Here is a 26,694-nt window from a genome sequence, read left to right on the forward strand (position 1 = left end):
TGCATGTTTATGTGTGTCCGTGTGTGTGTACAGTTATGCATATCAATCATGCTGAACTAAATGCTATTAAAAATGAAATAAAAACCCCTTTTGTAAAGATTATAGATTTCAGTGGCCCTAAATTTAGATAGACTACACATACACACAGAAAACTAACAACAAAATGTTACCAAAAGAAAGTTTCTGGAAAGAAAACATGGTTATAAAAGAGGAAATGATACAGCACTGGCAAAGGCATTTATTATTATCATTTGCTTAAAAAGGGTTATTGTGGAGAAGAGATATAAACTTAATCATCAGTAACAACTGGGTCTGAGGAGACACCCAAGACATAATAGACTATAAAAGAGAGAGCTGAGGAAATATGAGCTCTAGTTCCCCTTTCTTGCTGACTACAAACTTTGGGCAAGACACTTCTTCACTGAGCAGCCAGAGAGAAAGTTGAAGCAAGTTTTTAATTTCATTTACAAATCTGATATTTTATGATTCTATGATGTCTTACTCTTTTTCTGCTTGTTTTGGAAGAATAAATCCTTTGAGCATAGTTATTTTGGTAGTGCCTTTCAAAATGCACTCACTGAGGGTCCTAGTGAGTGTGTATTTTTAACAATAATGTTATTTTTATGTAGACATTCAATCATGTCAGGATCTTCAATTTGGGGTTTGGGGTCTTCTTTTGTGCAATTGGGAGCCTGTGGAACTCCTTCTTATACTTTTCAATCCAAATCTGTTTCTCTTATCCCCAAAATACACCCTTTTAAAGCAAATTGTATTGATGAATATTAGGCATCTAGTAATGAGCAGAAGTATGATAGAGAAGCATAGGCATCTGTGCCCAATGCCCAGATTTTCTAAAATAAACTACATACTGGAAAACTGAAAATTCCTCATTGCTAAGGAAACATACTCTTTACAGGTTTAGAGCAAAGTAAAATTGCAAAGCAGGTTTAGCTCTGCTGACTCTTGCCATAATGAAAAGAGCAGCCTATAAAGATTAGAGTGTCCAGGCTTATCATTCAACATGTCAAAGAGAATAACTATAAAGCATAAGCTACACAAGCACAAATAGAAGCCTGTAGTTCTGATGGGGAACTCCTCATCACAACTGCCAAAGCTACTTAAAATACAAACAGGGACTGAGAAGGAGGCCTGAAGTTCTGTTAGGGCACTTGGTGATTTAAATAAGGTTTGTGTACACATGAAGAAAGCCTACTCTATGCACTTCCCAGGCAGGCAGTGTGTGGAGGGGGAAAAAAGTCAATGAGAAGCAAGCCTGGAAAGAAAAGGGGAATACAGGATGGTTCTTTCTTAAGATATGCCTAGAGTGAGAAAGAGGGAAAAGGGGAAACTGAAATTTCATTATCCCTGAAGCCAATGGTTTTTCCCTAACAGACATGACTAATTTTCTAATAAAGGTCAGAGAACACTCAAGGTTTGCTAGGTTGAGTGTACGGAAAGGATGAGAGGCTCTGTCTAAAGGTAAATATATATAAAGGTCAAAGCCACTGATTTTCTGATAAATTATTTCTTCCTAAATGAGTCACAAAGAAAAAGAGATGGGTTTAACTTTGTATTTGGCACAAAGGCTTCAAAGTCAAATGAAAAATAAAAGATGCTGTGTTTTTATGGAACAAAATTTAATAAAATAAAAAGTTTCTTAGTTCTTTGGTCCTTTTATTAAGCAGTAGTCTACCAGGAGATTCCAGTTAAATCTCTGATTTTCTAAGACCAATTTAGTAGCTGGAATCTCATGAAATAACATCAAGATAAGCTTGCTGTTAGCCACGCTCTGATCTTACTCTCTACTTTCTTATACGCTTTACATCTCAGAATTTGGCCTCTTTTTCATTCCCCCATCCATGTCAATACTCTAGTTCTTCATATTTGAGGGTATTAACTTATGACATAATGGAAAGTGCAATACATAATGACTAAGATGCCAAGGCCTTATTTAATATCCCAGTGAAGACTGACCAAAGGTAGTTTCAAAAGTAGCTAGTCTTTATGAACTGCTCCCAGGCTCTCAGACCTCTCTGATGTTGACCTCTAATTCCTATTTGCTTTAGTCCTTTGACACTTACTTACATATTCTGACTCCCATTATCTACTTTGGAATCTTGCTAAATCCGCTGTCCTACTCCAGCCAGTTTGTCCATGTAAGAGAAGATTCTGAACATACTACAAAATGCCTTTCCTTCAATTAATAAGTAAAATATCATGAAAGTAATCTATTACTCATCCCATAATCTTGTTACCAGTTGAACATTAGCCTGTATAAAGCCATATAATTTATACTAAGAGGATAGTATCTGCTTACAGAAGAAACCCTCTCTGTATCATCTGGGTTCCTACTAGGCAAGCCTCAGTCTTTGCTTCCAAATTAAGTTATTCAACATATACAAAGATCTTATTGTAATATTAATGTAGTCAGATCTCTAATGAAAAAAGTGTTCTCACCCTTGATACTACCCATGTTGGGTAGAAATGTTCTCATGCCAAGCTACATGATCTGTCATAGAGAAAGCATTCTGAGTCCTTAGGGAATTTGGTCCCCACCCTATACCTTGTCATTCAACTTGTTTTCCCACTTTGAGGGAGGTGATTCCACATTAAGCAAATTAATCTGACTTATGAAAAAAAAAACAAAATTATATTTTCTGGGTTATGAAATTAAATGCTAGCAGATGTTACTAGTGCTATCTACAGAGAGTTGAAAAAAGTTGCTACTTTTAGAAACAAACTTGATACTTTCTGAATTTAAAGCCAAATTGGGTGCTTTGTGGTTTGAATTCTAGTTGCTTTAAGTAAAGCAATAGTTCTTTCAAGGAAAAAACAAAACAAAAAAAAACTTGATCAGAATTCCACATTGTTAAAGGGTTTTATAAAATAATTCAAGAAAACAATACTTTAAAAACTGGACTGGTATAGAATCCAATGTAGAGATTTACGTGACTAAAAGTATTGCAAACTCTATTCTCACAACTTGTTTGAATATTTTTCTGAAGCCCAACAGAACTGTATTTTCTCAATACTCTACTTGAAACTGTACTTCTTATAGCTATATTTTTTAAATTATATCTATCTGAAGAAAACAAAAGTACTAATTAGAAAATATATGCATCTTATATTCATTGCAGCATTATTTACAATAGTGAAGATATGTAAACAACTTAAGTTTCCATCAATGGAAACTTGGATAAAGAATATATAAACTATTTAATATCACTTGACAATAAAAAAGAATAGCCATTTGTAACTTTGAGGGTATTATACTAAATGAAATAAGTCAGACAGAGAAATACAAATACCTTATGACATCACTTTTATGTGAAATCTAAAAAGAAAACAAAGTAAGAAGTTCATATTTACAGAGCACAGATTGCTGGTTGGCAGAGGCAGGGGTGGGGAATGAAGTGGGTGAAGGGAGTCAAAAGACATAAAGTTCCAGTTATAAATAAATAAATGACAGTATGACAACTATAGTTAATAATACTGCTTTTCATGTTTTAAGTTGCTTATTTAGTAGATCTTGAAAATTTTCATCACAAGAAAAAAATTCTGTAATAATATATGGTGATGAATGTTAACTAGACATTGTGATCATTTTGCAATATATACAAATGTTGAGTCATTATTTTGTATGACTGAAACTAATAAAATGTTGTATGTTAGTTATTTCTTAATAAAAAAGTATCACAAGAAATAAAATTTTAAAAAGAACTCAGTGAGGTAGGTGTTAGGGGCGAGCATTTATTTATCAGTGCTCTTGTTTCCATGTGGAAAGGCAGAATTCCCTAGAAAAGGACTCTGTTTTTCATCTACACTCACCCCTATTTCCTCCTTTCCATGGGAGCAGTGACTTCTTTAATGGTGAATAGAAGAAAAGGAGTAAATGTCTTCCTTCTTGACATCTCAGAGCTATAGTTAGAGTGTATTCTGTTTCTCTGGGTCAGATATGTCCTGTAGAGTAGACCTGTTTGTCAGTCTCCAAGTCGTGTCTGACTTTTCGAGATCCCATGGACTGAAGCACGCCAGGCTTCACTGTCCCTCACCATCTCCTAGAGTTTGCTGAACTTCATGTCCATTGAATCAGCGATGCCATCCAGCCATCTCATCCTCTGTTGCCCTCTTCTCCTTTGTTGTCAGGAGTAGACCTGACAAGGTCTCAATTCAATTCAGAAGGAAGGATATAATAGCAAATCTATGGGGTCTATGAAAATCATACACATTCTCTAAGCAACTTTATTGGTTACAAAAAAAAAAAGGAGGGGAAGGATAGGGCAGGGCTGATAAGCTCTGCCATAATGCATGTAAATCTTTTTGTAGGATCAAATGAAAAAAAGCTAAGACTCTATATACAAAAATTTTACTTTTCTATTGCCTTTATGAAAGATAGAATTCTTGGTGTTTCTTATATTTCCTGGGTAGTGCAGAGTTGGACATGTAAAAGAAGATCACTGTAGATTTGCTAATTGGTAGATTGAAAGTATGAGACAGTATAGGAAGTATAAAGCCCTCTTAATTTTCTACCTACTTTCTCCCTCTTTCTTCCCAAAGAGGAGCAATTATCAACAACTAACATAATCAGTAGGTCTGGTTTGAAAACCGACTAGATATTTGTTCAGACTCATGCTGGACACTGTGAAGATGCAAAACATGGAACAGAGCCTCTGCCCTTTAGAAACATGGGATAGTTAGGGAGATGAAACACAAAAACACACTGTGAAGTGAAAAAACAGGAAAAAGGATTTATACAAAGTTAGTGCTGGTGGTGGTCAAAGAATGTGAGAACTTTGCTTCAGGAAAGCATGAAGGAGGAAGTGAGACTTAATTAGTGAACAGATTTCTGCTGTGTACTTACCACCAAGGAGATGCTATGCATAAGACTTCTTGAGAGTTCTGCATGGTTCCAAGTCAAGGTGCACTATACATCAAGCACTGTCTCATCAAGTTTTAAAAATACATGTATACACGTGGACTCACATGAGCATCTACTGGAACCATCTCTGAAGGAGAAAATTCCATGTGGGAATTCTAATGGGTATATATACAGAGACAGAACTGGATTTTGAAAATTATCTTGTTAGCATGTGAAATGAGCACAATAGTACAATAGTTTGAACATTCTTTGGTCTTACCCTTCTTTGGGATTGAAATTAAAACGGACTTTTCCAGTCCTGTGGCCACTGCTGAGTTTTCCCAATTTGCTGGCATATTGAGTGCAGCACTTTAGCAACATTATCTTTTAGGATCTGAAATAGCTCAACTGGAATTCCTTCACCTCCACTGGCTTTGTTCACAGAAATGCTTTCTAAGGCCCACTTGACTTCCCACTCCAGAATGTCTTGCTCTAGGTAAGTAACCACACTATAGTGGGTATCCAGGTCATTAAGACCTTTCTGTACAGTTCTTCTCTGTCTTCTTGCCATGGGTTGCCATTTCCTTCTCCAGGGAATCTCCCTGACCCAGGAATCAGTCCCTCGTCTCTTTCATTGGCAGGATTTTTTACTTCTGAGCCACTATGGAATCTCACCACTATACATAGACAACACAGAAGTGAAGGTACTAATAAGGACTAAGAAATAAGTGCAATGCCAATATTGTCCTAGATTAAGGTACAGTGTGTGATAGGAGGAACTTGACTATCTTATGCTATACACCACCAATACACAGAATATGTAGATATGTTGTAGAGGATTCCAGGTAAAATTTCTTTGAATGCCTAAGACAGTAATGTGATTTGGAGAAACCAGCCTCAAGAGAGTATGTTCACTAAAACACACACACAGACACACACAGACAACAGATCACGTGCTTAGGTTGATTCGTTAGGAGACCTTTTGGCTTCTTTGAATTCCAAAATCAATTATAATTATCTTTACTTTGAATTTCTGGGACGAGATTTCTACCTGTATTTGGATGCACATTTGGAATTCAAATGTTTTTCTTACAGAATTGTCTTTGAAGAAATTGCTTTGAATGACAATCATATTCTGGTCACAGTCTCAGCACATTCATCACAGTATTTTTTTTTGAATGTTCTTCTTAGTTATCACTTCCTCATCTATGTTCACAATCCCATAGGATTTATTAGCCTTCTGAGTGAATTCATTCCTGGGTTGTTTCTAAACATACATGCATTATCTTTCCTATGCATGCCTCACTGTTGTTCAATAACAATTCTTGTTATTGATTGATGGCTGATTTATTCTCAAGGTCTTCACAAATAAAACACCAAATAAGATACCACTGCCAGTCAAGTAAAATTTCCAACCCCAAAAGGTACTGAAAGGAATATTGGATAAGAGTACTCCAGGAAGGGATTACCATTTTGCTACCTTGCAAAGTTTACAGAAGTGGAGAATTAAGCATGTCACAGTTCTTATAAATAAAAGGTCTTTTTAAAGCTTAAAGGTAAGATCACAGTGGATGAAAGAAAAGAGTCTCCTTATTCATAATAAATGTTAGCATTTATATAATTGTCTATTTCTATTTATAAATGGAAGTATTCTAGTTTGCTTCATTTAGTAGAATCTTTTAAATTTAAAATTCCAATGCCACATATGAGGAAATAAGCCAGTTGTTCTGAGCTAACTACAACACAAGCAGAACATAGGAATATAAACTCTTCCTTCCCAGGCTGTGTGGACAATATTTTTATGTAGAATTCTTCTCAATGTGGTAGAGGCAATTGCAAATTTCAGTTGTTAAAACAGAAAACAAATTTTGGAAAGATAATTCTCATAACTTGAAAGTCAGGAAGTGTAACTGATGTGTCACATGCTATATTCTTCCTTTATGCAAAACTTCCCTTTTGCACTAGTACAGAAACATGGCACCCACACTAAAGTGTAAACAACACTTTTTACAGACCTTGAGCTTGGGTTAAAATATTGTCAACCAGATTTTCCAATAATGATCTGACTTAATTTGTTCGGACTAACTGTGACATTGACCTAGTTCAGTTTAGTTGCTCAGTCATCTCTGACTCTTTGTGACCCCATGTACTGCAGCACATCAGGCTTTCCTGTTCATAACCAACTCCTGGAGCTTGCCCAAACTCGTGTTCATCGAGTTGGTGATGCCATCCAATCATTTCATCCTCTGTCATCCCCTTCTCCTCCTGTCTTCAATCTTTCCCAGCATCAGGGTCTTTTCCAATGAGTCAATTTTTCACATCAGGTGGCCAAAGAATTAGAGTTTCAGCTTCAGCATCGGTCTTTCCAATGAACACCCAGGACTGATTTCATTTAGGATTGACTTGTTTGATCTCCTTGCAATCCAAGGAACTCTCAAGATTCTCATCCAACACCACAGTTCAAAAGCATCAATTCTTCAGTGTTCAGCTTTCTTTATAGTCCAACTCTCACATTCATATATGACTACTGCAAAAATGATAGCTTTGACTATATAGACCTTTGTTGCCAAAGTAATGTCTCTGCTTTTTAATATACAGTCTAGGTTGGCCATAGATTTTCATCCAAGGAGCAAGCGTCTATTAATTTCATGGTTGCAGTCACCATCTGCAGTGATTTTGGACCCCCCCAAAATTAAGTCGGTCACTGTGTCCATTGTTTCCCCATCTATTTGCCATGAAGTGATGGGACTAGATGCCTTGATCTTATTTTTCTGAATGTTGAGATTTAAGCCAATTTTTTTCACTGTTCTCTTTCACTTTCATCAAGAAACTCCTTCATTCTTCTTTGCTTTCTGCCATGAGGGTGATGTCATCTACGAATCTGAGGTTATTGATATTTCTCCTGGCAATCTCGATTCCAGCTTGTGTTTCATCCAGTCTGGCATTTTGCATGATATACTCTGCATATAAGTTAAATAAGAAGGGTGACAATACACAGACTTGACGTACTCCTTTCCTGATTTGCAACCAGTCTGTTGTTCCATGTCCAGTTCTAACTGTTGCTTCTTGACCTGCATACAGATTTCTCAGGAGGCAGGTCAGGTGGTCTGATATTCCCACGTCTTGAAGAATTTTCCACAGTTTGTTGTCATCCACACAAAGGCTTTGGCATAGTCAATAATATGGAAGTAGATATTTCTCTGGAACACTCTTGCTTTTTTGATGATCAAAAGGTAGTTGGTAATTTGATCTTTGGTTCCTCTGGCTTTTCTAAATCCAGCTTCAACATCTGGAAGTTCATGGTTCATGTACTATTCAAGTCTGGCATGGAGAATTTTGAGTGTTACTTTGCTAGCATCTGAGACGACTGCAATTTTGTGGTAGTTTAAACATTCTTTGGCATTGACTTTCTTTGATATTGGAATTAAAACTGACATTTTCCAGCCCTGTGGCCACTGCTGAGTTTTCCAAATTTGCTGGCATATTGAGTGCACCACTTTCACAGCATCTTTTTTTTTTTTTTTTTTTTTTTAGTATTTGAAATAGTACAACTGGAATTGCATCACCTCCATTAGTTTTGTTCGTAGTGATGCTTCCTATGGCCCACTTGACCTCACATTCCAAGATGTCTGGCTCTAGGTGAGTAATCACACCATTGTGATTATCTGGGCCATGAAGATATTTTTGTACAGTTCTTCTGTGTATTCTTGCCACCTCTTCTTAATATCTTCTTCTTCTCTTACATCTATTCCGTTTCTGTGCTTTATTGTGCCCATATTTGCATTAAATATTCCCTTGATATCTCTAATTTTCTTGAAAAGATCTCTAGTCTTTCCCATTCCATTGTTTTCCTCTATTTCTTTGCATTGATCACTGAGGAAGGCTTTCTTATCTCTCCTTGCTATTCTTCGGAACTCTGCATTCAAATGGGTGTAGTTTTCCTTTTCTCATTTGTCTTTGGCTTCTCTTGTTTTCTCAGCTATTTGTAAGGCTCAGACAGCCATTTTGCTTTTTTTGCACATGTTTTTCTTAGGGCTGGTCTTGCTGTCTGTCTTCTGTATAATGTCAAACCTCTGTCCATAGTTCATCAGGCACTCTATCGTATCTAGTCCCTTAAATCTATTTCTCACTTCCACTGTATAATCGTTAGGGATTTGATTTAGGTCATACTTGAATGGTCTAGTGGTTTTCCCTACTTTCTTCAGTTTAAGTCTGCATTTGGCAATAAGGAGTTCATGATCTCAGCCACAGTCAGCTCTAGGTCTTATTTTTGCTGACTGTATAGAGCTTCTCCATCATTGTCTGCAAAGAATATAATCAATCTGATTTCAGGATTGACCATCTGGTGATGTCCACATGTAGTCTTCTCTTGTGTTGTTGGAAGAGGGTGTTTGCTATGACCAGTGTGTTCTCTTGGAAAAACTCTGTAAGACTTTGCCTTGGTTCATTTTGCACTCCAAGGCCAAATTTACCTGTTACTCTAGGTATCTCTTGACTTTGTATTCTTGCATTCCAGTCCCCTATAATGAGTATGACATCTTTTGGGGGCATTAATTCTAGAAGGTCTTGTAGGACTTCATAAAACCATTCAAGTTCAGCTTCTTCATCATTACTGATTGGGGCATAGACTTGGATTAACGTGATATTGAAAGGTTTGCCTTGGAAACGAACTGAGATCATTCTGTCGTTTTTGAGATTGCAGCCAAGTACTGCATTTTGGACTCTTTTGTTGACTATGAGGGCTATTCCATTCATTTTAAGGGATTCTTGCCGACAGTAGTAGATATAGTAGTAATCTGAGTTAAATTTGCCCGTTCCAGTCCACTTTAATTCACTGATTCCTAAAATGTTGATGTTTACTCTTGCCATCTCCTGTTTGACCACTTCGAATTTACCTTGATTCATGGACATAACATTTCAGGTTCCTATGCAATATTGTTCTTTACAGCATCAGACTTTACTTCCATCACCAGACATATCCACAAATAGGTGTGCTTTTTGCTTTGGCTACACTCTTCAATCTTTCTGGAGTTATTTCTCCACTGTTTTCCAGTAGCATTTTGGGCACCTACCAACCTGGGGAGTTCATCTATCAGTATCCTATCAGTTTGCCTTTTCATACTTTTCATGGGGTTCTCAAGGCAAGGATACTGAAGTGGATTCTCATTCTCTTCTCCACTGGACCACATTCTGTCAGACCTGATAGACAGAGCGCCTGATGAACTATGGACGGAGGTTTGTGACATTGTGCAGAAGATAGGGATCAAGGCCATCCCCATGGAAAAGAAATGCAAAAAAGCAAAATGGCTGTCTGAGGAGGCCTTATAAATAGCTGTGAAAAGAAGAGAAGCAAAAAGCAAAGGGGAAAAGGAAAGATATTCCCATGTGAATGCAGAGTTCCAAAGAATAGCAAGGAGAGATAAGAAAGCCTTCCTCGTCGATCAATGCAAAGAAATAGAGGAAAACAATAGAATGGAAAAGACTAGAGATCTCTTCAAGAAATTTACAGATACCAAGGGAACATTTCATGCAAAGGTGGACTCAATAAAGGACAGAAATGGTAGGGACCTAACAGAAGCAGAAGACATTAAGAAAAGGTGGCAAGAATACACAGAAGAACTGTACAAAAAAGATCGTCACGGCCCAGATAATCATGATGGTGTGATCACTCATCTCGAGCCAGACATCCTGGAATGTGAAGTCAAGTGGGCCTTAGAAAGCATCACTATGAACAAAGCTAGTGGATGTGATGGAATTCCGGTGGAGCTATTTCAAATCCTGAAAGATGATGCTGTGAAAGTGCTGCACTCAATATGCCAGCAAATTTGGAAAACTCAGCAGTGGCCACAGGACAAAAAGGTCAGTTTTCATTCCAATCCCAAAGAAAGGCAATCCCAAAGAATGCTCAAACTACCACACAATTGTACTCATCTCACACGCTAGTAAAGTAATGCTCAAAATTCTCCAAGCCAGGCTTCAGCAATACATGAACCATGAACTTCCAGATGTTCAAGCTGGTTTTAGAAAAGGCAGAGGAACCAGAGATCAAATTGCCAACACCTGATGCATCATCTAAAAAGCAAGAGAGTTCCAGAAAAACATCTATTTCTGCTTTATTGACTATGCCAAAGCCTTTGACTGTGTGGATCACAACAAACTGTGGAAAATTTTGAAAGAGATGGGAATACCAGATCACCTGACTTGCCTCTTGAGAAACCTATATGCAGGTTAGGAAGCAACAGTTAGAACTGGACATGGAACAACAGACTGGTTCCAAATAGGAAAAGGAGTACATCAAGGCTGTATATTGTCACCCTGCTTATTTAACTTCTATGCAGAGTACATCAGGAGAGGGCTGGAAGAAGCACAAGCTGGAATCAAGATTGCCAGAAGAAATATCAATAACCTCAGATATGCAGATGACACCACCCTTATAGCAGAAAGTGAAGAGGAACTAAAAAGCCTCTTGATGAAAGTCAAAGATGAGAGTTAAAAAGTTGGCTTAAAGTTCAACATTCAGAAAACTAAGATCATGGCATATGGTCCTATCACTTCATGGCAAATAGATGGGGAGACAGTAGAAAGAGAGTCAGACTTTATTTTATTGTTGGGCTCCAAAATCACTGCAGATGGTGATTGCAGCCATGAAATTAAAAGACGCTTACTTCTTGGAAGGAAAGTTATCACCAACCTAGATAGCGCATTAAAAAGCAGAGACATTAGTTTGCCAACAAAGGTTCACCTATTCAAGGTTATGGTTTTTCCAGTGATTATATGTGGGTGTGAGAGTTGGACTATGAAGAAAGCTGAGCACCGAAGTATTGATGCTTTTGAGCTGTGGTGTTGGAGTAGACTCTTGAGACTACCTTGAACTGCAAGGTGATCCAACCAGTCCATCCTAAAGGAGATTGGTCCTTGGTGTTCAGTGGAAGGACTGATGCTGAAGCTGAAATTCCAGTACTTTGGCCACCTCATGCAAAGAGTTGACTCACTGGAAAAGACCCTGATGCTGGGAGGGATTGGGGGCAGGAGGAGAAGGAGACGACAGAGGATGAGATGGCTGATGGCATCACCGACTCGATGGACATGAATCTGAGTAAACTCCAAGAGTTTGTGATGGACAGGGAGGCCTGGCGTGCTGCGATTCATGGGATCGCAAAGAGTGGTATACGACTGAGCGACTGAATTGAACTGAACTGAGGAACAGACTATGTTGATCCACCAACAAAACTAAACATGAAAATAAAAATAAGATCTGGTTTAACAATCATTAATACAAATGCAAATGATTGTGCTTTCATTGAATAGGAACATAACTCTGAAGCCACAAAGATATCTCAGTATCATTCACTTATAAGTAATGGAGCAACTGAGCCAACTAGACATTTTTAAAAGCATTCTTAGGGCTAAACTTGAATTTCTCTCTTGTATTATTCAAGACTGGAACTTATGTAAAGGTTGATCAGAAAAGACACATTCGGATATTGGTTCTAACTTTTTAAAAAAGTGCACAGAGAGTCTGCAATGAGATAAGAACTTTTACACAAGTTAGATGTGTTGTAAATGCAATTTTTTATTACATTTTTCTGTTGCCTTAAATGATAAGAAAAATGACTTTTATAAATGAGGGTGGAGCACATTTTCCTCTTAACCCCAAAGTCATGACTAAGTCATGTGAAGAGATTATGAAATTTACTTCTTATATGTAAGAAAACATTGCATTCCCCCCATTATCATAGCTTACTAGCATACAAAGTAACCTTAAATGGAGTCAAGAAATGAGTCTACTCCAGCATATTCCTGACCAGCTGTCTCTGTGAAAATGAAGTGAAAATGTTAGTTTCTCAATCATGTCTGACTCTTTGAGACTCAGTGGACTGGGGCCCAGTAGCTCCTTTGTCCTTGGAATTCTCCAGGCAAGAATACTGGAGTGGGTAGCCATTTCCTTCTCCAGGGGATCTTCCAGGATCCAGGGATCGAACCCAGGTCTCTTGAACTGCAGGCAGATTCTTCACCATCTGAGCTACCAAGGAAGCCCTGTAGCTGTTTTTATATATGCTTTCAAATGAGTAGCCTACAGCCATGTACCCATGGCTAGCAAAGTTGCAAAAGGGTTTCAAATTTTTTTAGTCCTCAACAAAATCTTAGGCAGGAATCTCTGTTTGAAGTAAGGGCAGGGATTCTTGCTTCATTTCCCTAGAGAATATGCTAATTATTTTCTCTGCTTTCAAGCCAGCTCCCTCCTTAATTGTCTCATTTATTTTAGTGGCAGCAACACAATATAATGGTTGAATATAATCACTGAAGTCAGACCACCTGGGTTAGAATTTGACCTTGGGCAAGTCGTCTGACTTCTTGGAAATTCAGCTTCTTCATTAATGAAATGGGAAATGTAATAATACCTCTCAGCATTGTGGTAAATATTAAATAACATTATCAATTTAGCATGCTTAGCACAGAAATATAACGTTTGATGTTTTCAACAAATGTTTGGTATTGTTATCAAAGGTACCACCATTTTCCAGATCTTGAATTACCAATCATCCAAAACAGAATTATATTTTCTAGGTTTTTTTTTTTTTTTTTGACCCTCAAATGATTTACTTCAGCACCAGAATTTGTAAAATATGGCTCTTAAATATTTATGGAATTTGCCCATTTATTTTCAATATTGCAGTCATCTATGTTTTCCAGCTCCTCTACCTGGAATATGGGAGTACCTCCTAACTCATTTCCCAATACACATCTTTCTGTCAGATTACTTTTCCTAAATAGAATGCTGGGTTCTTGAAACCATTGTAGTTGAGCTTGGAATTTAAGCATTCTTGGTAGCACTAGCTGTGAGTGGAAATGCTCTGCTGGATAGTAGAATTGCTATCCTACTCCACAGCACAGGACCAACATTCCCACTACAAAATTTAGAGGACATTTAGCATTTCCATGGGTGCAATGGTGATTATGCTTTACAAGGGCAAAAAAGTATCTCCTTGGTCACCTCTGTATTCCCATGACTGATTACAGCACAAGGCAGTAGACACTTGGTAAATGCTTGATGGACAAATAAATGAATTGACAAGTTAAATAATACCACAGATGCCACTAGTAAGCTTATTTTTGTGTAGTTGGATTTGGGGGGATTTGGGGCCATTCAAAGAGAGTGGATAATGTTGCTTGACATTCAATTATTTACTGCATTCCATTCAGCTCAAATTGTGATAATTTAGTCATTATTTGGCATGTGAGAACATGGAAGTCATTCATAGACTCAAATGGTGTGTATTCTGATATGGTTAACAACGTTAGGTACTGGTATTTGTTTTATGCATTTGGGCACTCCTATATTAGGTGAATATATAATGACAAGTGTAAAATCCTCTTATTGCCCTGATCTTTTTTCCATTATACAGTGACCTTCTTTATTTCTCTTTATGGTCTTTGTTTTAAAGTCTATTTTATCTGATATGAATATTGCAACTGTCACTTTTTCTTTTCAGTTTGCATGATATGGCTTTTTCCATCCCCTCACTTTCCAATGTATGTGTGTCCTTTGCCTTAAGGTGGGTCTCCTATACACAGTATATTGTAAGCTCTTGTTTCTTTGTCCAGTATGCCACTGTATGTCTTTTGATTTCAACATTCATCCCACTGACATTTGAGGAGGAGAGAGAGTGATGGATTGGAAGTTTAGGATTAATAGATACAAAATTTACATTTAGAATGGATAACACAAGATCCGACTGTATAGCACAAGGAACTATATCCAATCTCCTGGGATAAACCATGATGGAAAAGAATATAAAAAATAATGTGTATATGTATATATCTGAGTCACTTTGATGTACAGCAGAAATTAACACAACATTGTAAATCAACTATACTTCAATAAAAATAGAGAAAACAAAAACAAAGATGTTAGTTGGACTCAATATAGCAGCCAGATCCCCACAGTCCAAAGACAAGAAACTGAGAGAAGTTGATTCTGAAAAATAAGAAGTTGTTGCTGGGAAGGAACAAGTACAAGAAAGAGTTTAACTAATTTTTTGCTAGATGAAATATGTTCACTTTTCTGGTTGCAGCCCAATGAGCAAGTGTCAGGCTAAATTTTGAAATTTGAAAAAAAAAAAAGCATGAAGGAAGTATTTGCCTTTCATAAATGGATACTAATGATGTATGTTATTGCTATCCTATGATTCTAACACAAGCATTACTTATTTATAATGAAAGGTTAACAGCAATATCTGTTAACTTGGATAACAGCAGTATCTGCTAACTTGAGACCATGCCTACATCACTTATGTCCAATAACAGCAAAGTCCCTTAGAGGTGTATGGGTGTCATTCCTAAAAGGCAGTATGGCTTAAACAAACAAGATGGGCCAAGTGAAGTTAAATGCTGATTTATGTGACTATTCCTAGAAGTCTGAGCTTTTCCAAGATGATCTATACTCAAAAACTGTTGGAGCTTAAGCAGCTCTAGAAATTAAAGGATAGTTGAAGGATAAAAAGAAAATAGATTATAACTGTGAAACATGACTGCATTATATACTAAAATAAGAATTATAGAATAACCAACTACCTCACTCTTCTATCCTTTTCGTAACTTATATTATGTTTCCTCCTGCATTATACTAAATGATCCTCACAGCAGCAGGAAGAAAATATTTTACCATTCTACTGAGGATAAAGTGAGACCCAAGGAGATGAGGTGATTTGCTCAATGTCATAAATCCAGCAATTAACCATATACTTCATTGGTTGTCATGAGAGTTTGAGTCTATTCATTTGAAAAATAGAAATAATCTTTGCCGTCTCTACATGACCATTTTCCAGGGAAGATAGGCTAAAATAATACATTTCTATCTCATCCAGAACATTTCACTTGGTAGACAGATGTGTCCAAGCAACCATTGGTTCAACAATCTGTGTGGTATGGATCACAGGGCCAGACTAAGACAGATCCTAGGCTGAGTTGTCACAAATGTGATGGCAAATAGTAAATAACTGCAAAAAGAAACATCTTAGGAAATTGATATTTCCTCAGCCTACACTAAATATTGCCTCAAAAATGTTAACTTATAATGTCCACACTTAGGAAAGAATAAGTAAAATAACAAAAGACACCGATATTTCTAAGCAAACTCACATCTGGCCCTGTGTAAGGCACAGGCTTCCCACTGTTCCCCTCCATCTACCTTCCCATCTGTAGCCTATCCAAGAAAATGTAGGCTGTTTTCACAAAGTTCCCACAGTGGAGACAGGCTATGCACGTTAGAGTCAAAGAAACCTAGTGAGAAAAACTCCAACCCAGAATTTCTTGGACAGAGATGGGTGGTGACTTTCAGTACATTCAAGTCATTTTAATAAATATATGAGTAGAAGGGGGATTCTGTAGCATAAACTGGATTATTTTTTGTAAGTGTTATTACTTTCACAAAAACAGATCCATCTACTGTCTCTGGCAGCAGGAATATTTATAAACCCTTTACCACTACTACCCTCAGTCACCGACTTCCACAGCATGAATTTCATACAGTGAGGTTCTGTATTATTGTCACCAAATGGAGAACTGACTGTTAAGAAACAGCATGTGTAAATGTGTCAATGATGATTTCTAACTCAATCCCTTTGAGATTATTGTTTTTCTTCTCACTAGATCTGGGTTAGCATCTTGGCTAACCCAGATTTTCTATCCTCCACCCACATTTCCACCTCCCTAAACACATAGCTACACACACACCTCTGCTTTTCTCCCTATGGATTTCACAGCTGGTAGCTGAAGAGAAACAAGTTTTGCACTGAGATCATGGTCTCGATTCCCTGGCCTGGGAGAATAAAAGATCTGGATTATTTCCGAGATTTTCTTTGAGTTTTCTGCATTTATGGGTGTCTCATCATGTCTTACCTACAAAACGGGATTTAAGGAGGTAGGTGTCCTGTATTTCTAATTTAGGATTGCTCTGGGACAGGACATTAATTTTTTTTTATTATCAAGTAATGAAAAAAATGTGTTGAGAGAATGAACCAAGTAACTCCAAACATGCTCTGAGTGTTCTTTAAAGGGAATGTATTATTGTAAAGGTACAGAACAGTCCTGGAATTGTGCTTTCAGGTCCTGGGTGGGTGCAGAGAGGAGGAAGCTTGAAAGGATGCCAAGTTACAGTTCCTGGCCCTGTGGGAAGCCAGGTTCACTTTTAAGAAACTAGAATCAGGGTCAGGGGCTATTGTGGCCTGGAAAGAGACAAAAAGACAGGACACAGCATGCTTCCTTCCAGTCTTGCTCTTATCTGATGGAGCAGAGAGATAGGTGGGAGCACGCTTGAAGTTCAGGAAAGGAGTTCTGAATCTCAGGCCACCGGCTCCACCCCATTTCTTTTCTACCGCTGGCAACTCCCACTTCTATTCCAGCACTTGGACCCCCTCCCTGTCCTTGCTCGGGCCTTCTCTGAGCCCGCCCGTGATCTCCCACCCAGCTTGAGACTGCGTCTCAAGTATACCCAGACCTGGGCTCCCAGCAGTGTAAAAACAGAAGAGGAGACAGAAGGTGCTGCTAGGGCTAGCGCTATCTTCTCCTCCTCCAACCTGCAGCCCAGAACACTGATTCCAGCAGCTCCTTACCGCGCAGTCCGAAGATTCACCATGATGAAAATTGCTTTCAACACACCCACAGAGGTGCAAAAAGAGGAGGTGCAGCAAGACGTGGAGGCCCTTGTAAGCCGCACGGTCCAAGCCCAGATCCTGACCGGCAAGGTAGCAATCCCTACTCTTCCCCTAACTGCCGGCTACGGTCGGGAAGGCGGGGTGGGAGTGGTTTACGGAGAAGGAAGGGGAAAGGTGGAAAAGGAAAAAAAGAAAAAGAAAACTACTCTGCAGTTCCTGTGTTCTCTGGCGGTGCTCCCTGCGCTGTCGGTTGGCTTTGCCCAGTCTCCCCCATTCTGTCTATTCGCACCACCTTCCGCTTGTGGTGCCCGCGAGTTCCTTAGCATCTCAGCGCTTTGCGCCGGGTTCCCAGATTGCGTTGTACATCTCCAAGGAATGTCGGAGGGAGTTGGAGGAGAAGTCCTGGAACCAGATGTCACCTTCTCATGGGGGACATGTGGGTGGCTAGGGATCAACGAGGAGGGAAAGTCACCCAGTCAACTCCAAGGGCACACATTTTCCACAGGGTGCGGAGTGAATATGCAGAATGAGCAAGGACAGGAGATTTTAACTCTTCTTTCTTCCCTTTTGATATGTATGAAGTTCTAGGAATCTAAGTCTTTCTAGGATCGCTGAGTGCTTGCGGAAGTGGGAGAGGGCAGCTTTGATTGGCTGCGGTATAGATTGGGGCAAGTGTCTGTCTGTTCTCCCACTCCCCCCTCCACCCGGTGTATATTTTCAGTTTCTCCTTGGCCATAGGTGGCCTTAAGCTTTGCGGTCTCCTTCTTTGGTAAAGGAACTGTCATAACTGAAGTTGGTCTTAATTAGAATTTGAGGTGTCCACTGTGCCCTCTTACTGCAAAAGCCTTGTGTTTTCCTAGTGGCATTTCCTGAAGGAAACATTCTTCTTCTGTAGAGGAAATTTTCAGGGTTTTTGTTTTTTCTCTCTCTCTCTCTTTTTTCCTTTCTAGTACAGTACTTCCTTTTTGAGCGATAGCCCCTCTGCTCACCCTCCCCCATAGAAAGTTCTGAAACAGGTCTGACCTTCTAGCATTCCCAATAACTGGGGGAGTTTCTCCCCTGAAAATGTTAGCCATTGTCTATTTAGTCCATTTTCTATTTCCTTTAAACATCTAGCATGTTTTCAGTGTTTGTAAACTACTCGTCATTTCCCTTGGTAAAATTTCAATGTTAAAAAGTACAGTGATATATATATATTTTTTGTTCTACAAAGTCTGTGCAGTTTTGGAGCTTGCAGATCTGCCCCAATTTGCCTTGCTCTCTCTGTAAAGATTGGAGTGAAGATTTGAAAAGACCTTTAAGTGAAATGAGAATCCATGTAGTAAAACTGATTACGTACACAGTTTCAAATGCTAATGAGCCTTTGCAGAATTTTTATCAGGGAAACTTTCAATAATTAACCCAGCAATCAAACTAGCTGTTGTTTATTGCACATTTCAGAACTCGGAAACATCCCCTTGTATTGTTGAGGATTTTTTTGTAAATGATAGAAAGCCAAATATGTAATTGTCCTACTTACTTTGTAAGGGCCAGATTTTGCTGGGTGGTCTAATTAGATGCCAGCAGTTAAATATAGTCACAAAATAATCTTTTTTTCCCCTCATCACCACAAACTCCATGACTTGTCGAATTCAGTTAATATGCAAGCAATATTTCTACTAGGCCGGTGGTGTTATGTAGAATAAACAAAATTGAGCATACACACTGTGATTGTATTTTTTTATTAGGTGATGAAATTCCCACAGGATCCTGGCTTAGCCACTGTAAATCACTGATTCACTGATTCAATAATATTTGACACATTGTATTGTGATGTCTTGATAGGTTCATAGGAAATTATGTCAGAGGTTGTGTGCAATGACTTTAAAAAAATGTTCAGCAGGAAATGAACTGTGGTGACAACCCCCACCACAACAAAGTCTTGCAAATTTAAATGAAAACAAAATCCTGATTCCTAGTCCATTCTTCCATCCATGGGCAATTAGATTGTTTCCATATCTTATCTACTATGGTGGGAAATTTTATGAAATGGACACTATAGTACTTAAACCTTGCTTAATAAAATCCCTGAAATATTGAAGGGAGAAATAAAATTGAAGTGCAGATTTCTCTTCTTGTATCTCAGTGAAAAGAAAAATAAATAAATAAATTCCTTTGGGAATTTCAAAGTAAGTCATTTTTGTAACTTATGAACATGTCACTTCATTTTTCTGGACCTCAGTTAAATCATCTAAAATATAATTTCTAAGCCTGTAGCTCTAGATTACAGGTATTCACAATCATAATGTATAATATTTGTAATATTTAAGGTTTTTTTTTAATAAAAATAAATTAAATTTCTGAAAATTATTAGGACACAGAAAGCCTTCAAGGCTTATAAAGTATTAATAGAGGCTTGAAAATAAATAAATATAGCTAAGAAAATTGTAAATACTAAATTTCTTTGAATTTTAAAGAGAAATAATTTTTTGAAACAGTTTATGAAATGATTGCCTCTCCTTAGAATCCATATATTTGTTTTCACCAAATTAACTACAGTTTAATTAGCATTAAGTAGTTATGGAAAAGAGTTAATGGCCTGAAAGACTAAAACAATTCTACTTACATACCAGTTTGAATGATTATCAGAGAATAAATTTGCTGACTTTATTCATTCTACCCTTCAGTAATACTGCTGCTTAGGACATTGTGAGTTTAAAGAATGGAATTGAAGGGCCCCTTGTTCCACTGCCCTGAGAAGAGTACAAAGTTAATTGGTTGCTTGTTTGCTTTGGATTCTTTTATTCCAGTTACTAAACAAAATGCATGCATACTAAGTCACTTTAGTCCTGTCAACTCTTTGGAAACCCTTAGACTGTAGTCCTCCAGGCTCCTCTGTCCATGGGATTCTCTAGGCAAGAATACTAGAATGGGTTGCCAGGCCCTCCTCTAGGGATGTCTTCCCAGCCCAGAAATCGAACCTCATGCATCGGCAGGAGGGTTCTTTACCACTAGCTCCATCTGGGAAGCCCAAACAAATGATAGATTTAACAAAATTTTACAGTCACTTTTACACACACAGCTTTATTCTTAAGTATCAATGTACTTTAAATCCAGTGTTTTACCCAGAATGTAAAAAATGTTATTTTATTAAAAGCAGTACTCAGCCATATAATATTGGGTGACATTAGGAAGTCCAATTTCTCATTAAAATTAGTAGGAAGTTGCTGTATAACACAGGGAGCTCAGCCTGGTGCTCTGTGACAACCTAGAGGGGTGGGATAGGATGGGAGTGGGAGGAAGGTTCGAGAGGGAAAAGACATATGTATGTTTATGGCTGATTCACATTGTCGTATGGCAGAAACCAAACATTGTAAAGCAATGTAAACACATTGTAAAGCAAATATTCCCCAATTATAAAAAGAGTTATGAAACAAATTTCGTCTTCAATATTTTAATTTCTAGAATGGTATATACCTACTTTATAGAACTCCTTCCTTCCTATAGAAGTTAATTTTCAAAAAACAGCTTTCTGAAAATCATTTAATAAACAAAAGGTTGTTAATTCACTTTTAACTTGACAAATAAGTTAATATACAAAAAATACTAAAGAAACTATTGTATTCCAGAAAGTTAGTGATTATATCACTGTACAAGTGCAGAAAGTAACGGGTTCCATTTATTTAAAGAGGATAACTTATTGCATAAATGCATGGCTATTTTCAGCTGATTTTAGAAGTATATACTTTGAAATAACTTTATATTTGAATTTGGAAATGCCAGAAAAAAAGGTTATTATAAATTGGAGATTTTCACATCTATTAAACATCAAGAAGTGTCTTGAAATGATTTTTAGGCTAGGGTGACTTAACATCTATCTAAAATATCTTGGGTTTCAAGGGCAGTAAAATGTATACGAAAGCAACTATGTGTCTAAAAGCACAATTTGTTTTCTTTGTTTGTTTGTTTGTTTTTAATTTTGCTTTTGAATAAATAGGAACTCCGAGTTGCTGCCAAGGAAAAAACAGGTTCCTCTGGGAGATGTATGCTTTCTCTCTTAGGCCTTTCATTCATCTTGGCAGGACTTATTGTTGGTGGAGCCTGTATTTACAAGTACTTCATGCCAAAGGTAATATTAATGAAAGTTATTATCTTTTGGATTACTAATTGTTACGTATTTAGTGGAAACAAATAATTCTGTGATGGTCAACAGAAAAACAATTTAGGGAAAGTTTTCAAATTACCTTTCAGTATAAAAATGATTTGTCTTCATGGTGATGGCTATAATCAACAATCCTCAGCTTGATAACTGGTACAACAAACTGATTTGAGCTTGAGAAATGGTTTAAATGTCAAGGTAGTGAATGTTAGAAAGTTTTGATTGTCAGTTTTTGTCTTTTAGAGTACCATGTACCATGGAGAAATGTGCTTCTTTGATTCTGAGGCTCCTACAAATGCCCTCCAAGGAGGGGAACCCTACTTCCTGCCTGTGATGGAAGAGGCTGACATTCCTGAGGATGACAACATTGCAATCATTGATGTGCCTGTCCCCAGATTCTCTTATAGTGACCCTGCAGCAATTATTTATGACTTTGCAAAGGTGTGTTTCTCATTCTTACAGATATTTCTGAATTTCTTTTTTCCTTAAATTTATTGGTATTAAATATGTTGAGAAATGTAACTTTTTGCAGCAGAGCCTTTTTTCATTCTTTTGCTATTGGATATACATTAATTGATTTTGAAAGGTTGTAGATGCTTGTTCTAATGGTCGTTGGAAAATCTGCAGCACTGATGCTCTCTAAATCATACTTAACATTTTCCCCTCCCCAACAGGGCATGACTGCTTACCTGGACTTGCTGCTAGGGAACTGTTATCTGGTGCCTCTGAATACCTCCATTGTTATGCCTCCAAATAATCTGGTGGAGCTCTTTGGCAAACTGGCAATATGTATTTTGGATGTCCAACTCTTCCAAATAATATTGCTTCCACATTTTAAAAAATGAATAATTTGAGCCAAAACATTCCATTTCACTGAAATAAATTTCAAATAAAAAATATTTCATGAGCTTAAGACTGTTCTAAAAGCAAAGTCTATATTAAAAGTGTGTCTGCTATAGGTGAGAATTTAAATAGTGGTTTTAAGAATTTCTCATTTCAGGCTTTTAAAAATTTTTTTAGAGTGGGAAATACCTGCTTCACACTTATGTGGTTCATGAAGATCTGGTTGCTGTAGAAGAGATTCGTGATGTTAGTAACCTTGGCATATTTATTTACCAACTTTGCAACAATCGCAAGTCCTTCCGTCTTCGTAGAAGAGACCTGTTGCTGGGTAGGCAATTTATTTCTTCCTTCACCCTATGTTATTGAGACAGTGAAGGAGAGTAGGAGTGGAATGCAGGGAAAATAGAGAGCAAATTTAGATATATTTTCATTTACACAAAAATGAAAAAGCCATTTTTTTGTGCATTTCCTCACAGGTTTCAACAAGTGTGCCATTGATAAGTGCTGGAAGATTAGACACTTCCCCAGTGAATTTATTGTTGAGACCAAGATCTTTCAAGAGTAAAAGGCAACAGGAAATGAGCATATTTAGTAATAGGATCAGAGATTTACTATATAACTTCAACATTAAAGTGTGTGGGATACTCAAGATATTTATTCATGCATTTATCTATGGCTTATATTTTTTTAAGGGGAAAAGAAGAACTAGTAACCACTGCAAGCGTTTGTCAAATTTTAATTTAATAGGCATTACTAGTTGTTTGAAATGGCAATAAAATAATTCTTACCTTTTTCTTTTGAATTTATGTGGTTTAGATATCTGAAAGCAGCATGAACGTGTCAGCTACAACACTGACAATGAATTCCATCCTTTGTATGTGTGTGTGTTTCTAAGTAAGCTCTTTAATCATAGAGTAGAGCATGTTTTAAATTTAAAATATTTAAATTTTTTGACCTTTTGTGTAAAGCATGCCAAATTGCTCAACACTGTTAAGTTTCATTTTGTTTCTCATTTTGTACAACTTTCCTGAATTTAGAAATTATATCTTTACATTTCTGTTTGGTGTTCTGTAATAGATCTGACTTATATGTGAAACACTTTTCTAAAGAAGTTATTTTCAATATTGCAGTGATTTTTTTCTCACTGATAATAGTATTGTGAAATCCACAAAACTATGTAAGTACTGAATGCTATAAGGAATTTAGGTTGTATAAATTCTACAAACTTATAATAAATGTTACCATATTCGACTAGTGCTCATTTGAGGGATACATAGCATGAACAACTAGCATTACTTATTAAGCTTTAGTATACCTGCAATAAATCTAAGATTATGAACCGTATATGCTAAGTCGATTCAGTCATGTCCGACTCTTTGCAACCTTATGGACCATTGCCCGCCAGGCTTCTCTGTCCATGGGATTTTCCCAGGCAAGAATACTGGAATGGGTTGCCATGCTCTCCTCCAGGGGATCTTCCTGACCCAAAGATTGAACCTGCATCTCTTACGTCTCCTGCATTGACAGGCAGATTCTTTACCACTAGTGCCACTTTACACATTTATATTTTATAATTTCATAGTTTAACCTCCTTTTGATATTATATCAATTACTCATGTATAAAGGCCCCATAATTGGCCTACTTGTAAATTCAACTATTTGTTAAGAGCCTTCAAGTCTATAGCAATTTCTGACCTTTAATGTATTTCTTTTTTAATAAAAATATAAGCAATCATATACAACTACAATAGGTCAATAAGAACTCACCATGGTTAAGATGTTGATGACTTTTAACAACTTCACATGTTGTGATCTCTAAGAGTATAAACTCCGTGCAAAGGGGGCTATTACTTTAGATCAGCAGTCCCCAGTCTTTTTGGCACCAGAGACTGGTTTTGCAGGATACAATTTTTCCATGAATTGGTGGTGGAGAGGTGGTGATTTTGGGATGACTGAAGTGCATTACATTTATTGTGCACTTTGTTTCTATTGTTATTACATTGTGATGTATAATGAAATAATTATACATCATTTCATTACTCACCATAATGCAGAATCAGCTGGAGCCCTGAGCTCGTTTTCCTGAAACCAGCTGTGGGTGATGGAAGACAGTGACGCTCAGGAAGTGAGTTGCTTATGTCCGGTCTACTCTGTAATCTTGTTTCAGTTGCTGTTACTGCAGAAAACCCTGCTTCTCAAAGATAAGATGTTGGAAATGGAAGCAGGCTTTTCAGTGCTTTTGTGGCAATCTCAAGATATTTCGCCTTGACTTTAATCTAGAATGTATGGAGATATGAAGCTATATCAAACCTTCCTCTTTTTTGAAATTTATTTATTTTTTAATTGAAGGATAATTGCTTTACAGAATCTTGCCTTTACTGTCAAATCTCAACATGAGTCAGCCATAGGTGTATATATGGCCCCGCCCTTTTGAACCTCCCTCCCATTTCCCTCCACATCCCACCTCTCTAGGTTGATAAAGAGCCCCTGTTTGAGTTTTTTGAGACATACAGCAAATTCACATTGGCTATCTATTTTACATATGGTAATGTAAGTTTCCATGTTACTCTCAACATACAAAACACCCTCTTCTCCTCTCTTCCTGTGTCCATAAGTCTATTCTCAATGTCTATTTCTCCATTGTTGCCCTGGAAATAAGTTCTGCAGTACCATTTTTCTAGATTCTGTAATGTGCATTAGTATACAATATTTATCTTTCTCTTTCTGACTTATTTCACTCTGTATAGTAGGCTCTGGGTTCATCCACCTCATTAGAACTGACTCAAATGTGTTCCTTTTTATGGCTGAGTAATAGTCCATTGTGTATATGTACCACTACTTCTTTATCCATTCATCTATCGATGGACATCTAGGTTGCTTCCATGTTCTAGTTATTGTAAATAGTGCTGCAGTGAACAATGGGATGCATGTGTCTTCTTCAGTTTTGGTTTCCTCAGGGTATATGACTAGGAGTGGGACTGCTGGGTCATATAGTGGCTTTAATCATTTTTTTTTTTTAAGAAATCTCCATACCATCTTCCATAGTGGTTGTATTAATTTACATTCCAACAAACCAGGCAAGAGCATTCCATTTTCCCCACAACCTTTCCAGCATTTATTGTTTGTACACTTTTTGAGGATGGCTATTCTGACCAATGTGAGGTGATATCTCATTATAATTTTAATTTACATTTCTCTAATAATGAGCAATGTTGAGCATCTTTTGACGTGTTTGTTAGCCATCTTTATGTCTCCTTTAGAGAAATGTTTGTTTAGGTCTTTTACCCACTTTTTGATTGGGTTGTTTATTTTTCTGGTTTTGAATTGCATGAGTTGCTTGTATATTTTGGAAATTAATCCTTCATCAGTTGTTTCAGTTGCTGTTATTTTCTCCCTTTCTGAGGGCTTTCTTTTCACCTTGCTTATAGTTTCCTTTGCTGTGCAAAACTTTTTAAGTTTAATCAGGTCCCACTTGTTTATTTTTATTTCCATTACACTAGGAGGTGGATCACAGAGGTTCTTTCTTTGATTTATGTCAGAGAGTGTTCTATGTTTTCCTCTAAGAGTTTTATAGTTTCTGGTCTTAAATTTAGGTCTTTATTCCATTTAGATTTGATCTCTGTGTATGGTGTTAGGAAGTGTTCTAATTTTGTTCTTTTAGATATAGCTGTCCAGTTTTCCCAGCACCATTTATTGAAAAGGCTGTCTTTGTCCCATTGTATATTTTTGCTTCAAAACTAAGGTACCCATAGGTGCATGGGTTATTTCTGCGCTTTCTATCTATTTGGCCTATATTTCTGTTTTTGTGCCAGTACCATACTGTCTTGATGACTGTAGCTTTGTAGTATAATCTGAAGTCAGGAAGGTTGATTCCTCCAGATCCATTCTTCTTTCTCAAGACTGCTTTGGCTATTCGGGGTCTTTTGTGTTTCCATATGAATTCTGAAAGTTTTGTTTTAGTTCTGTGAAAAATGCCATTGGCAATTTGATAGGGATCACATTGAATCTGTAGATTGTGTTTGGTAGTATCATCATTTTCACAATATTGCTTTTTCCTACCAAGGAACATGGAATATCTCTCCATCTGTTTAGATTGTCTTTGATTTCTTTCATTAGTGTCTTATAATTTTCTGTATACAGTCCTTTTGTCCCCTTAGGTAAGTATTTTCCTAGATACTTAATTCTTTTTGTTGCAATGG

The 26,694-nt window shown here is 37.2% G+C and overlaps 1 protein-coding gene across 1 annotated transcript; it reads left to right on the forward strand.

Annotated features, from left to right (window-relative positions):
• Positions 1-17,472: 17,472 nt before the first annotated feature.
• ITM2A (integral membrane protein 2A) lies at positions 17,473-23,571 on the forward strand. Its single transcript, XM_043897762.1, has 5 exons — positions 17,473-17,604; positions 21,491-21,622; positions 21,896-22,093; positions 22,673-22,823; positions 22,972-23,571. The coding sequence occupies exons 1-5, from the start codon at positions 17,494-17,496 to the stop codon at positions 23,058-23,060; spliced, it is 681 nt and encodes a 226-aa protein (XP_043753697.1). The 5' UTR covers positions 17,473-17,493; the 3' UTR covers positions 23,061-23,571.
• The last annotated feature ends 3,123 nt before the right edge of the window (positions 23,572-26,694 follow it).

This window comes from Cervus elaphus, chromosome X (genome assembly GCF_910594005.1).
Source record: "Cervus elaphus chromosome X, mCerEla1.1, whole genome shotgun sequence".
Classification (NCBI taxonomy): domain Eukaryota; kingdom Metazoa; phylum Chordata; class Mammalia; order Artiodactyla; family Cervidae; genus Cervus; species Cervus elaphus.